Raw genomic sequence first — 14845 nt, 5'->3', positions numbered from 1 at the left:
ATGGGAAACAGCCTGTTTGAAAAACAGTTTTGGTGAAGGGGCAGAAGGTAAATGTTGTTTTTTTTTTTGTTCTCGCCTTCCCCCTGCACACGGAGAAGCCAAGCCTTCCAAAGCTGAGTGGGTGCTGACCCCTGCACTGCTGGGTTCAAGCACTGACCATATGCCTCTACCTGACTTTCCCAACAGAGGGCATTATTTTTAAACCCAGCTGCAGAACCACTTCAAAACAAACCGCTCTGGCACAACACTGAGCTGGTAGTTCCATTAACTCTTTCAGATGCAGTTTCTTGCTTTATGTTGCTTCCAAGCTACTCTACCTGCAACTCTGCTGCTGTTTACTATCCAGTAGGACATTTCTTTTTAGCAGAACAGTACATGAAATTTTCTACTTTAAATTAACTGAAGCCTGTAACCTAAAGAAAAGACCAGAGAAAGGCTGAAGTATTCTAAAAGAAGAGAAATCCATCAGAAACATTTTCTTACTGGGCTTATATTCCTTTCTTGGGCTAAAACACCACCAGAGGCCACAGAGTATCAGTTCTATGTTGAGATTAACTCTTTGCTCACCAAGACTATAAACCAAGTTTGATTTCTCTTTATCTCAGTTTTTCATTCTGCCAGATAGGTATAAAAATGTTTATTACATATAAACACCTGGAAATCCTGGGGAATAGGGGCACTGACAAAATTACTAAGGGTAATACTGGAAGAGAGAGAGGGAAGGAGAGAGGGAAAGAGAGAGGGGATGACTGCAGCTAAGGAAACAAGCAAGTAGCTGCAAGGGCCAGCAGGGAAGGACACATAAGTACACCCCGAAAGCTAGCTCACACAATCCTTTTTAATAACTACAGCAGCTCTGATGAGGTAGTCCTATATTTCTTTCATCTCTATGTAGCCCACTGTGGGCATGAACTATGTCCACCTACAAAGCAGAAAATAACATCTTTCTGACAGAAAATATTGGTTGTTTTGAAATGTCAAAGCCACATTTAAACCCTCTACCTGAAATGTCAGTAGGATAAAGTTTAATTTCAAATCACTGCCTAGCACGATGTTCAAGCTATGAATTTTAAAACAAGTTTAAGACTTCAAACTAGACCAAAACATGTGAAGTTTTGGTGTTGGAGAGCCTTCATTATTAGAAAACAAACTAGATGATGACAGCAATAGTCCCCATTTTCCTATAAAGTCAGTTGATAAAAAAAGGCACCGAAATTTCTTTCACTACTCTGGTAATAGAGGAACTGTCACAGCACATTAACAGCCAAGCCTGGCTCCTGTAATAACCTGCACCACTGAATAAAGCCATTTGAGAAATCTGTGCTCTTGGGTATCAAAACCAACACAAAGAGGCAGTGCTCAACAGCACTCTAGAAACAGCACAAACCACACTCACATCACACCTGGCTTACCTTCCATGAGTTTGGCAAAAGGCTCTGGACATGTGGAAGGGATTGGAAGGGCAAGTTTATTCATGGCAACACCGTATGCTACCGCAAGACCATCAATTCCTCGGAATGGAACTTCTCCTGTTAGCAGTTCCCAAAGCAGCACACCGTAACTACCAGGAAGAAACAGAAAAGAGAGCAGGTGTTTGACTTACACACATTCTTTGTTAAGCAACAAGAAGGTACCTGAACCCTTAAGAGTGAGTCTGGTATATTAAAGAAATTGCAGTTTTCTGGACAAGCTTATCACGATTGCCAATCCAGTGATGTGCCTTATTTGAACTGCCTTTTTTTAATAAGTCTGAAATAAGATGCCATTTTCACCTTTTAGACAAAAATAATTTTTTCTCTGGAAATTTGGAACAATTGAAAACCATAAATCTTCTAACTAATTTAGCAAGTTTCAAAGCAGCACCTCTCAAAACACTTAAAAATGTGAAGGAGGGTTGTTTGGCGGGATGCTATTTTTAAAAATAAGTCAAAAATACTTCTTCAGAATTAAGTTGTTCTTAAGATGTTCCATGAAATACTAACTATGAAGTTATGGAAATAGTTTCAAGACTGTTCTCCCCCCAAGTATACAATGAATGACACATCCTCAGAATATTTTCTCTACTTCTAGGAAACCCGAACCAGAAACTACTTCTTCATACTTGGTGACCTCACAGGTTTTTCTTTCACTGGTCTATCTGTCCTACTCTCTTCTGAACCCATTTACCATCCACTATGTTCTGTGGTAGTGAATTCCACAAATTTAATGATGCATTGCCAAAAAATACTTCTGTGTATTTGTTTTGAGCTTGTCACTTGGTAATTTCATTTGCTTCACTGTAGTTCTTTCAAAACAAGAAAGAGTGAACATATGTTCCCCTATTAGCTCCTTCCATGCCATCCATGATTTCACAGGCTCCCATGCATCCTGCCTAAATCACCTTCTTTCCAGACCCCCAAATCCTAATCTAGCTAAATCCTAATCTAGTTACTATCCCAAACAGAAGCCATTTCATATCGTTCATTGACCTTGACGTCTTCTGTTGGAATGAGCAACATCACAAAATTTTAAAAAGATACAGGAAGAGGCACAAATGGTACTGCTTTAATTTCCTATTGAATTTCAATTTGCTACTTGCCTTTCTGACTCTTTAGAAAATGAGCTAGATTACCCACAGTAGTTCCAATATCTTTTTACTGACTCATCATAGTAAAATTTAGAGCCCGTCATTGTACATGTGAAATTCTCCCATGGGTACTACTTTGTATATATTACCATCTATTTTATCATTCATTACAGTAAAACTTTTCCTCAGCTCTCTGCAGTAGATTAGTTTTTCTTAATCCTGAATAACTCAGTATCATCAACCATGCTACCTAACCATTTATTGTTTTTTTTTTTCAAATCACTTATGACTGTGTTGAACACAGAATTCTCCACCAACATAACTGATTTATTCCTTTAGTAATTAAGAATTGACTAGTGATGGGAAACAGAATTGCCCTCTTTTCCCACATTAATTTACTTTCTTTAAAAGCTTTTGATGAAAGATTTTGTTTAAAGTCTTTATAAATTCAAATATAATATAAGCAATCTTACCACTTACCACACACTCAGTAACTCCTTCGAGCATTTTCACAAGGTATTATATTTTCTTCTATAAAAGCTGACTCTCCCCCAGATATGCTCATATGTCCACTAGCTCCCTGCTCTTTAGTGCTGTTTCTACCATTTAGAAGAACTGAAAATCGTACTTGCTAATCCTCAGGAAGCTCTTTTAAGACTTGTCACCATGTTTGCTGCCTTCCATTTTTCTGGTACTATAGCAGCTTTAAGCAACAGACTACACAGGACAGCTATTAACTCAGCTGACTCTTATGCTCTGGTAGAAATCTTTGGTGTTACTCTACATCTCAGCAATTTGTTACTGCTCATTTTATCAGTCAGTTTTAACACCTCTGTGGACTGTACTTCAGTAAGATATGTCCTCTAGCTTGGCTCCCTTATAGAGAAATTTTCATCTTAAGAAGTCTATCTTTGCTCCATTCTGGCAGACACAAGTCACTAAGGTTTTTTTCTGTTACAGCCTCATCTTCTTTGCTTTCTTAGATCTTGGTCATCTCTGGGCTGTATGCTCTCCTGCAGGGTTCTCACTTGTACTGCATTTGAAAGCAACTGATTTGGTTCTATGCTTTAAGACTCTCCCCAAAACTCTTTTATCTTTTTAAGTGTTTTATGTTCAACTTGCCAGAGCTTAAGACCATGCCTAATTTTCCTCACTGGATACAGATTCAACTTTTAGACGGATGTCTTTCAGAAGTCTCTTCTACACTGTCTTCTTCATTTTTTTAAGGCCTTTCCTATACATTCACTCAGAGATTTAACAAGTGTCCTTAAAAGGTATTCATGTTCCTTTCATTGTTTTCACACAAAATTCCCAACGTTGTCATTAATCTGCTTGAGATTAAACACTGCTTTAATGGACTAATTTTTCCTCATTGCTCTTGGAAAGATACTGAATCAAAGTATACATAATTTGGACCATGTCATACTGTACAATCTTGAAGGCTTCATAAGCACACTTGAAGACCAAATGAAAAACTGCTGTTCCTCCTACAAGCTCCTTAAATAGCTGCTCCATGAAACAGTCATTTCTGAAGCTAAAAGATTAAGCTTTTCTTGTTTCAAAGCAACACTTGCCCTATCTACTTGAGAGTACATTATCGCAACTCCTATTTTTGCAATCTAACCCCCCCACCCTACCAAGTCCTTACAATTCACTGTGACTGCTGCCACTTTAGTTGAACATCCTTAACAGTACTCTTCCTATTTAGATATAGGACTTTAGTCACTAATGATTCCACCTTTGCTGCTAACACAGCAAGTTCACTTTATTCAGCAAAGTATATTTTTTCACCTATACAATATTTTGCATTTTTCTATGTAATTCATATTCTTGATATTGTAATTTATTACTTCTTACTGCCTCAAGAGCCTTATTTATAAAAACCTAACTAGAGTTAAGGAGTTCCCATTTTCTTTTTTGCCCTTCTAGGATTAATAAACACTCAAAGAAAATGAATACTGGACTGAATGCATATTTGGACTGTCTAAATCTAATTGATCATTCATGTTACTCTTCAGTTTGGATACGACTCTTGATAGCAAAAGGTAGTAAAAACTAAAAAACAGCTGTGTTATTACTTTACCACTAGTATTGGATAAAGCACTACTGATGTGCTCAAAGCACTTCTTCCACAGAGTCAATTTTAAAGGACAAAGGAATAGACAGACTGATGTTTCTTCTAATGTGACACTGTATGTGCATATTGCAGGAAAGGTCACTTTGCTTCTGATAAAACTGAATGCCACCTCTTCCTCACATACTTACAAGTACATTGCTGAGAATACTGCTTCCACAGAACTAGGGGAATACTGCTTTGTGGCACTTGAACAACAGTAATCCCAAGTGATTAAACAGCAAGAGAGGTGCTGAACAGAGTGTTTTCCATTAACTCTCAAGCAGAAAATTGGGAAGTACAAAGGAAAAAGCCAGAGTCAGAAAACTTATGCAAAAAAAAAAAAGAAAGAAACAAGGGCATCTACTCATTCTCAGCAGGGAGAACGAAAAACTGATCAAGCTCATTTATTTTTCCAGCACCCAGTAGTAATTTTTGGACTTTAATTACAAAATGAACCATGTGATACAGACCATGCATCCAAGTCAACTGACACTTGTGTGAATAATTAACCATCTTTCAGTGATCCAGTAATCCCTTAAGCCATTTAACATCAGGTTCAATCCTACACACTGGATTTTCAGGGTGAGGGAGGCTGGAGGTCTGCAGGATTTCACATGTGATTTTGCCACCTCCCTTGTTAGTCTGTGAACTTATAAAAAAATCAGTAATTTCTTCCCACTGATATTGTTCCATGGCATTTGTACCATTGATTTCTCTTCTCCATATCCCTAGGTTCAATACTTTCCCTAGGTTTCAACACAAGGAATTATCAGCCCAACAAGGAGACCCCAGTTCCAACAGAAACTGGAACATTACTTTTGTTAAGAGACAACTCCACAAACCTCATTTTAATGGCTATTAGCAGTTAGCATTTTGCATGTTATTGAACTTGCAGTTCCAGAGCTGACATTTTCTACCAACCTCACATCAGTCATTATGCTTCTCCTGGATGAGCTTCTACTAACACTGCTAGTCAGCACTTACTTGCCAGATACTGAAGTCTTGCCAGTGCTTCATTACACACAGGGAATTACAAAAGCCTACCATCAGTCAGTTGTAGATGGAAGTACTTGACCAACACTTGATTAAAACAAAACATTCTAATGACTGAAGTTTCTACAGCAGCACTAAATACCTCAAACTTCCCGATCTGCTAATCTGATGGTTTTAGCTAGTGCTGGTATTCCATTTCCAAATGACAATTAAATTCCCAATTATTTCACTGGTGCCAGAGTAGATACATCTTAAAAGTATCTAACTTGAGGAACACAGGGAACTCAGATGAAGGTTGTATGGTGCCTTTATATTCCACATACCACTCATACTGACAATGACTGTCTTTTAAGCAGCACAAGTAAAAAATTACGTTTATTTCTTGTTTGCTGCACATTTAAGCAGTCAAATTACAGGGAAATTTGATTTATATGCCTACTAAAATGAGCTTGCTGTATAGTACTGGATAAGATGCAATATCCAGGCTTCATCTTCACCCCTGCAAATCGGAAGTAAATCTAAACACATAAATATATTTACAGAATTGACTTATTTAAATAAAACTGTGGCTTCTTTGTCCTCTGTGCAATATAAGCACAAGGTTTCTACTATATATCTAAAGCTTGCAGGTACAGAAGAGCAAAATTCACAGTAACAAGTTTTTACTAGCAAGTTTTACTAGGTACTGGTAATATTAACAGGCTTTACAGTGGCCCAGACCCTAGTGACAAATACCAGTGTGTGGGGCCATTCCTCACTCTCTGAAGTTTTTTGCCAATCCTACTTTACAGTGGGACATAAAAAACAGTTTGGATCTTTTAAATGGAAGCTTGATACATGTTTTGAAAGGATGAAGCAGTTAGTTATGATAAGACTGACTCAGGAAATTGCAGTCCTAGCAAGCATCTTCTTCAGCATCTTCTTCACCTGCTTTTGCAGTGACAACCCAAGCAGAACAAGATCCTTTTTCAATGGCTGGGCAACAATTCAGCCAGCAGTATTATTCTAACAAGCTTTAAAGAAAAGGTGTTGAAATAAAAGGGTTTGTGAATGTTAGAGAGGCAGAGACAGCCAATTCTGTTGATGCTGCACAGATCAACAGTAAGGTTGCCAGGTAAAAAAACTCCCAATGACTCCAATGATTAACCAAGAGGTTGAACTGGACAAGAGGAAGGGCAAGTCTAATAGGATAAAAGAGTTCATCCTGTTAAGAATTTCTGGTTCCATCCTTGGGTGGGGACAGAATTTATTATACAAGTCCATGACTGCTTTTATAAAATCTAGTGCTTATCATCATTGACACACTAGTAGTGACTGCACTGGAAAGTATTTGTCCTCTGCATACACACCTCAAACATCATGTTCTTTTCAGTTTATTTAACTACAAATAGAAGTTTTAGCCACCCAGGAGAAAAGGCTTCTTCAGAGATAGTATATAAGTTCTCTTAATGGTGATGACACACTGTTTAGGGGAGAATACTGTGAGGAACTCAACCTGTTTTCAAGGCAAGACTGGTAACTATAACAAGAGAAAGCAATGAAGGAATCTTAAAAGTAGAAATAAAGTATTCTTAAAAATGACCAAATCATTTAAGTTATGTACAGTCCTTAAGTCCTGAAGTGATTCACAGTTCGTAAGTCAATGACCAAACTGGTACTTTTGCACAAATAAAGAGGCACTTGTGCTACCTTCACAAAAATCATCAACCAACCAATTAAGTCTTACCTTTTTTAAAATGAACTCATACTGGTACAGAACATCTACTGATCTGTTCACAGCATGCCTGAATTACAATTACAATTACAGCAAAACAGTTTCCTCTTTGCCTTCTCCCTTTCCCTCAGGTTACCCTTAAAGGCCATTCCTGGCACAGTTTCAGGGAAGAGCAAGTTGAGGTTGGAGCTTGACAAGCTGTGTGCAAACCAGAACTGTCATCATGTACACAGAAAGGTGCACAGCCCTGAGATTTTCACTTCTCTCAGACTTCACTCAGAATAAAAGCCTGGTTCTTGCTCAATTTGTCTTAGATTAACTACAGAGGCTACCACATTTCATTACAGAGTCAGAATTTCACCCACACTATTAGCATGCAAAATATAAGTTCACAGACTTATCACAAAGCAATATCTATTCAGCAAATCTGGATAAGGAAAATGAAAATCCCCACACCAAATCTCTGCCATAACAGCCAGGCAATTCTGCCAGCTGGGATATTCTTTATCCTGACTGATTTCACAGTATGCACTCAGTTGTGCGAGAGCATTACTGGCCAGCAACAGAACCGTACTGCTCTGAAGATGAAGTCACCCTGACATTTCAACACGTCTTTCTCCACAAGAAAAACAAAATTCTTGCTAATTCATCTGTTTCAGATGTTCAGTACTAATTCTAAATCATCCAGCACCCAGAAAAGTCACTGTCCTAGAGCTATTTACTGAATTCTTTATTTACTAATTCACTTAATGGCAGTATTCAAACTCAGCTTCTGGAAGTCTATGGGTTGACTGTTACACTCCTTCCCACTAAATTAATTCATTCACAAAAATCCCAGTGCATGAATGGAAAAGACAATATATACATGTAAGTTACTACTTATGGATTATGTACTCAGGCAGACCTAGAGAAGAGAGTTATTACCCTATGAAAGACTAGAAGGGTGGAAATCATTAATAAGAATAATGAAAGCGAAAAACACCACATTTGGATTGAAACTGCATGGGGAATTCAATTAAGTACAGTACATCAGTGACACGTTACTACCAAAACATAAAATTATCTTACTATTGGTAAAAGAGTAAAGTACTTCTCAAATGCTATTATGGCCTTTGATTATGTCAGCCAACAGCCAAATAAGCACAAAAAGTTTAGTTTAGATAAAGCAGAAGGGATTTGATTATGAGTCCCAAAATTATCTGAATGCAAATTTATAGAACAACAAAAATTTAGAGGCATGCAGTAGCTGATCCACCACTTTCTGTAGTAACAGTAAGTCTGAGATAAGTCTAACAGATGGAAAGCTGATGGATAAAGTTTTCTTAAGACCTGAATTTTAATATTTGGTTCACCATTACTCATTCTTAAACATAAAAGGTTTCCTGGCAGGTCTAGTTACTCTGTAGTATCCAATCACTTAATGCCAAATCAATACCTCCAAACATCGCTGCCTTTGGAGAACATGGAGGAGCGGATGACCTCAGGAGCCATCCAGGCATATGTTCCAGCTGCGCTCATTTTGGTAGTTTTATGCCATTCCCTGGCCAAGCCGAAATCCGTGATCTTCAACATCTTGTTGCTCAGATCTCCATTTTCCACCTTTTCGAGTATCAGTACTAGAGAAAAGGGAAGGGGGGGAATAAAAGGTATGCAGAGTAAAGCTAGTATTTATGCAAAAAAGATTCTCCTGGAGATCTCCCAAATTTCAAGATTCTCCCTAGCTTTTAATTATTCAAACATATCATACTCCGTTACAAGTTATTTCAAGCTGATCCTTTCATCTGACAACTGAATAGCTGTCTAGCAAATAACTTCCAATTTAACAAAAGTACCAAGACCCAGAGAACAAATACATAATAAAATAATTATTTAATAAAGTGCCTAGTGTTCTGTATAATAATTCTCTGCTAAGAGGAAGTGAACCACTGTAACTTCTAGAAATCCAGATAAGGGAAGACATTTCCTAATTAATCCTCTCTCAGCAAGCCAGTAATAGCATCTTTTTCTTGAACTGCTTAGAGGACTTTTTTTTTAAATCCAGATACACACACAGGCTGGATATGCCCTTCATTTAAATGTATTAGCAGTGGAAGCTCTATGCATAATTTTTTTTAAAGTCACAATTGAAAAAATGTATTTATGATTGGTAATAACATGGTCAATTCCAGATTTCATATACACCACCACAGATTGCCTCTCTCATCATTATTAAGCTACTTTTTGGTTAAGCTGCCAAAGTTTCTATCTAGTTTCAGTGGCAGAGGAGTCTAAACCCAAGAACTTCAAAAACACCTTGAGGCAGAACTCCAGAATGTTTGTTAGCCAGCAAGTTGTACTGTCACACCACTGGGAAATGAGTGTAAACTAGAGGCCAGAAGTAACCACTCTGCTTTAGCAGCATCTCATTATCCTATTTATCTTAGTGTAAAGTGACCACACGGGTTGTGCCAGCAATGTAACATCAAGCAACAGATTATAAGAGGGCACTAAACTTCCATAACTAATGCAACCATAAGCCTGTGAAAGAATTTTCAGCTACTTTGTCGAAGACCACAAAGTAAAAATATTTGTATTACTATTAGTCCAAAGACCTCACAGCAAAGATCATCAAGCCAGTGATATACCATCATCATGCTGCTACTCTGTTTTAATGTCATTACACACTCAGGTTCTTCGAAAACATGAGAGTGTTTTTCTCCTTTTCTATGTATGCATGAATTAAAAAACAACCCCAAAAAAATAAACAAAAGAAACCTTGCAACAACCCACAACCAAAGAATCATGGATCATAACAAAACCTACAAAAAGCAAAACTGCTGCAAAAATTACTCAACATATAAAAATCATCTTCAGGACTACTTTTATCAGTCCATGAAAAGACTCAAGTATCAGTTTCAAGTTAACACAGTTTTTTTGGGGGGGCGGGAGGAGGGGATGTAGGAAAGGGAAGGAAGAAGAATCTTGCATTCAATCTCATACTTCGCCACAATAATCAGTGGGAATTCCCATTAAATAAAAGCCTGAAGTGTTATTTGGACCCTTCTGCATAATAAGTAGCACACATCTAAACGTTTAAATACTGCACTTACTTTTACTAAAGTTAAACAAATTGTCTGTTCTTTGAAAATTTAAAAAAATCAGTTACTCTTTCTACATGGCTTCAGAATTCACAAAATACTACTTCAACGATTGTTGTGATTATTCAAGCTGTGAATAAATTAGACCTATGGTTGAGCTCTTGGGTCTTGCTTCTTTTGCAAAATTCCTTTCTAACATGACTGAATGCTCCGTTTTTCTAATTGCAGAAGAAAGACGAGACTGAGGCCTAGAGTTTATTTTTAAAAATTAATTTTAAGAATGGTATCTCTTTCCAGCATTTGCTTCAGTTCTCCTTATCATTATCATATTATTCAGTATCAATGGGCCCACTTGTACCTGTCAGATTTTCAAACCAAAAACATTGATTCTCCCCCTTGCATTTGCTTGAATTTCAATGAAGAATTTGTAAATAGGTGAAATATTAATTTCTATCAATTTCCTCCTTAAAAATCTCTTTTATGGAGAACACAAGGCAGGTTGCTAGGACACAGCAAATGCACTTTACTTATGCTAATCAACATGGTCTCATTTACTTCTGTGTTTTATCTACAACCAGTTAGTGCATCTTGTTTAATACTCTTGAGTGCAAGTCCTCAAGCACTACTTCTTCTGAACTCATGTTAGTCTATCACAAAACAAACAAGAAACATGAAACACAAACAAGCAACATACTTCCTACATTTACAAACATACCTTTCCATCTTTGTATAGATTTGATCACTCAGGACTGAGCTACAGTGGCCAGATGATTAACATCTGGCCTAACAAGTTCAGACACAAATACAGAGCACTTACTCCGAAACTCAGCTAATCTACCAAGGCAGTAAATCTCCTCATTCTTGGCTGCTGATTTTAAAGATCTGCATGCGATACATAAGTTTAAAATAGGTAGAAAATTTAACAGAAAATCTTTCACATTGCCAGCCTTAAAGAAAGAAATTGTTTGGCAGCAAAGACACTGGGCCTAGTTTTCAAGGAACTGGGGAAGAATGAGATCCTAATCAGCAGGAACATGCAGAATGTGTGTCAGCTTGTTAGGGGTGGATCAGTTTTTCCCTATTCCAGCAGGGCCCATGCAAGAAATCTCTTCCTGAGTGCATGCACAGAGCCAGCCAAGTTGTAAAGGAAAGTCTGCTATGTACCGCTGCTTCTCTTTTTCCTCTGTAGCGTGGACTAAAAGCTGATCTTAAGTAGCATGGTGAGGAGCCAACCAGCAGTGTGCAAAGGGGACTGGTGAAGTAAATCAGGTATTACAAGCACATTCAACAGCTTTGAGCACCCAACTACTAAAGCAAAACAACTTAATAGAGCAAATCACCAATACCAAGCTTTTTGCAAACTGCAAGCGCGAAGCAACGCACGGTGGCTTAAACTAAGCATTAAAAATTGCCAGCAACTTTAGGTGAGTGTACCATGAACATGTGACCTTATAGGAGTAATAATCCAGAAGCGCTCACGTATGTTTTTATATATTCCTGAAGGACTTGAAACTTGTCCTCTGGAAAATAAGCATTTGACAATGAGAAATTAACTACTGATCACAGGAATTCTGTCCAGCAAGACAGCTCTTCCACATCTCCACGTGTCCCAACATGGAAGAACTAGGAACAAATTTGCCTTAGTACCTCCTAACAAGACTTTCTCTGAATCAGGTGGTCATCCAGATGCAGGTACATCTGATTTAGGTGTGTAATTTCAACCATTAAGAATATACTAAGAATTTTATTACCACAAGGACTCTCAAGAACCATTACTGGTAATGATTCAAACCCACTATTTTATTTCTCGAGAGTCAGGCATACTGTAAGTGCTAAAAGACAATAGTCAATTGAGACAAGAAAGGTCTGAATTGAAAGATACAGAAGTAGAAATTAAACACTGGGCCTCTTCTTATCTAGGTTATGATGAAGACTAGTCTTTTTTCTTTGAAATGAAAATGTCTGTTGAGGTTCTTTGAAATGAAAATGTCCTCCATTCTTCGAGAACATCTTTGATGCCCTATAAGAGTATATTTTCCCACCAGACTCTTATGAAAAAATTTCCTGAAGTACAGAGAAAGAAGTAGGCACCATACAAACAAAGGGGTTAGGCAACCAAAAGCAATAAGCCAACACAAACTGATGAGACAGACTAACCAGGAAAACAGTACAAGGCAGAATTCAAAGATTTGACAAGACTCAGTCTGGTGCAGTCCTTAGTCATACTGTCTGACATTACAGCAAGCAAATAAAGTATTGCTAGAGATGAGAAAACTTGTTACCATTATATTTTCAGTACTTTTAGCACAGGTTTCCATCTATGTGATGCTTTGGCTTCTGCTCCAGACAAAACAAGTTGCAGTAACAGAGAAGAAAGGCAGCATTGCATGGCTTGCTCTCATCACTAACTTCACAGCATCTTCAGTCATCTCTGAGTAGTTCAGAGCTATAGGTAGCAGTTTGTAGTCTATTCTCTGAAGATTTAGGATACTCTGTGATTGTAACTTTGATACTTCATGAACAATTACCATCATGCTCACAATAGTAACTGCAGCACCCAGGCCTGCAAGACCATCCCAGATATTAAACAGCCTTTCTTAATCGTGTTCTTTAATTTGCCCTTATTGCCATGAGTGAACTCAGCAATCAAGATCCATATTACCAGAAAATCATCCTTAGTCAACAAGTCCTGGCATTTATCCCTTCTGAATCACAGTAATGTGGAAGAGTATAATTTCCACAAGAAGTCCAGTGACTTAACATATGGTTCCATTTACTTGTTTTGAATATTGAAGCAATAGTTAAGAGGCCAGAGCCAAAGCAGACTGATAAAGTTTACAAAGAGCATCTTCACTACAGTCTGCAAATCACTGAATATTGGTCATCAACCAGATCTTTCATCAGGTTTAATGCTCTTTGGTTAGTAGGTAACACCAGATGCTGAAACAGAAGTATCATTAGAGACTTTCCTGATACAACTTGAGTTTCTCATTCCAGTCTCAATCTGCACAAAGAGTCATGGGGTGTTAACTCAGTCACTGGTGGCACCACATAAAAATGATTTCTTAGGGCAGGGAAGAAAGAATGGATGATGCACCTAAACCCCTCTTATGCTTCTTTGTGATTTGATGTAGCAGCTTTTCTAGCAGAGTTGGAAGTGATGGAAACCATCTTCTTGAGGTCAGGTGAAGCCAGTTTACCTTCCACAGTTTAAGTATCATTCTGTATGTGCATTAAAAGCCAACAGGCTATTTTCACAGAATCCAACGTCAGTCTTACTGAAAGCCATCAAGCCTGTAGAAGTACACATATCCTAGTGGTAACAGATCCCAAAGGATACATATGATTATCAGTTTCATGAGTCACTGTTGTATATCAGTGGCATCAAGAAGAATCGGGGGTTTTTTCTAGAGCCAGGGCCAACTCAGATGCTTTTGCTGTTTAAACAAGGATTTGTACCAAAAACAGACACCACAGAAACAGATCGACCGATGTACGACCAACACAATGGTATGTGACGCTGAGTCAGCTCTTCCTCCTGTTCCACCCCATTCTGAATTATTATGCTTTACTAGAAAGATAAAAAACACCCGATTCAAAGCAATATAAAAAGCAGCTTGATTAAGATTTCTAAAATCCTATCATATCCTTCAGCACTCATGCTGGATTCTTCAGTTCTGTCTCATCATCACAAGGCACTATCAAGAGAGATGCCTTTCAGAAGGAGCAATCACCACAGGGAAAACACTGAAACTTGCAGCTTTAAAATTTTGTTAGTGTGGACATCCTTTACTGTACCAAAACCAGAGGTTAGTTCTAAGTAGGCAAAACAGAGGATCAAATGAATTCTGAAGGAATACAGACTGAAGTTAAAATTTATGGATTAAATGCTGGCCAAGTTACAACTCTGCCATAAATTATCAGATAAAACTACAGAACAGTTGCCCTGGAAGCAAGTAATAAACATTTCTATAGAGATGAAATTCTGTCTTGCATGCATGAAACAGAAGCCACAACCTCACATGTTCAAAAGGTGAATTTCTTCCCCTTCCCCCTCCTCCATTGCTACGGATCGTTACAATGAAAGCTGGCTTAGATGAAACAAACTCACGGGATCTCAGAAGGCAATCTTCCTAGACTCCAAACACAGCTAGAGAAAAGACAAAGCCTCGACAGAAGGGGATTCCAAGCATAAGTCTAATATACGTGCTCTGAATTACTCTCTACAGGAGCCTTGCTTGACTAGAACATCTGTGCTAAGTGCCCACTCAAACCATATGAATCTCTGTGGTCTGGTGTAAGCAAACTGTTCAATTACAGAAGTTCCCCTACACACCAGATGTTAAGAGAGACAAATTTACTTATAGTTGCAAGATTAC

General features: G+C 37.9%; 1 protein-coding gene across 6 annotated transcripts in view; it reads right to left on the bottom strand.

The window, feature by feature from the left end:
• The window catches only part of MAP3K9 (mitogen-activated protein kinase kinase kinase 9), a 129654-nt gene that overhangs the window by 94232 nt on the left and 20577 nt on the right, over positions 1-14845 (bottom strand). For all 6 annotated transcript variants that reach the window (XR_010431310.1, XR_010431309.1, XR_010431308.1 and 3 more), the window contains exons 3-4: positions 8825-9005; positions 1413-1561 (exon numbers count right to left, since the gene is read on the bottom strand). Coding sequence is in view for 2 of the 6 variants with exons in the window: in XM_064658266.1 (XP_064514336.1) it covers positions 1413-1561; positions 8825-9005 (330 nt within the window). In the remaining 4 variants the exon portion in view is untranslated. The remainder of the gene's footprint in view (positions 1-1412; positions 1562-8824; positions 9006-14845) is intronic.

This window comes from Pseudopipra pipra, chromosome 6, assembly GCF_036250125.1.
Source record: "Pseudopipra pipra isolate bDixPip1 chromosome 6, bDixPip1.hap1, whole genome shotgun sequence".
Classification (NCBI taxonomy): domain Eukaryota; kingdom Metazoa; phylum Chordata; class Aves; order Passeriformes; family Pipridae; genus Pseudopipra; species Pseudopipra pipra.
Note: the sequence above shows the minus strand (reverse complement) of the source record. Positions and strands in the feature narration are given on the sequence as shown.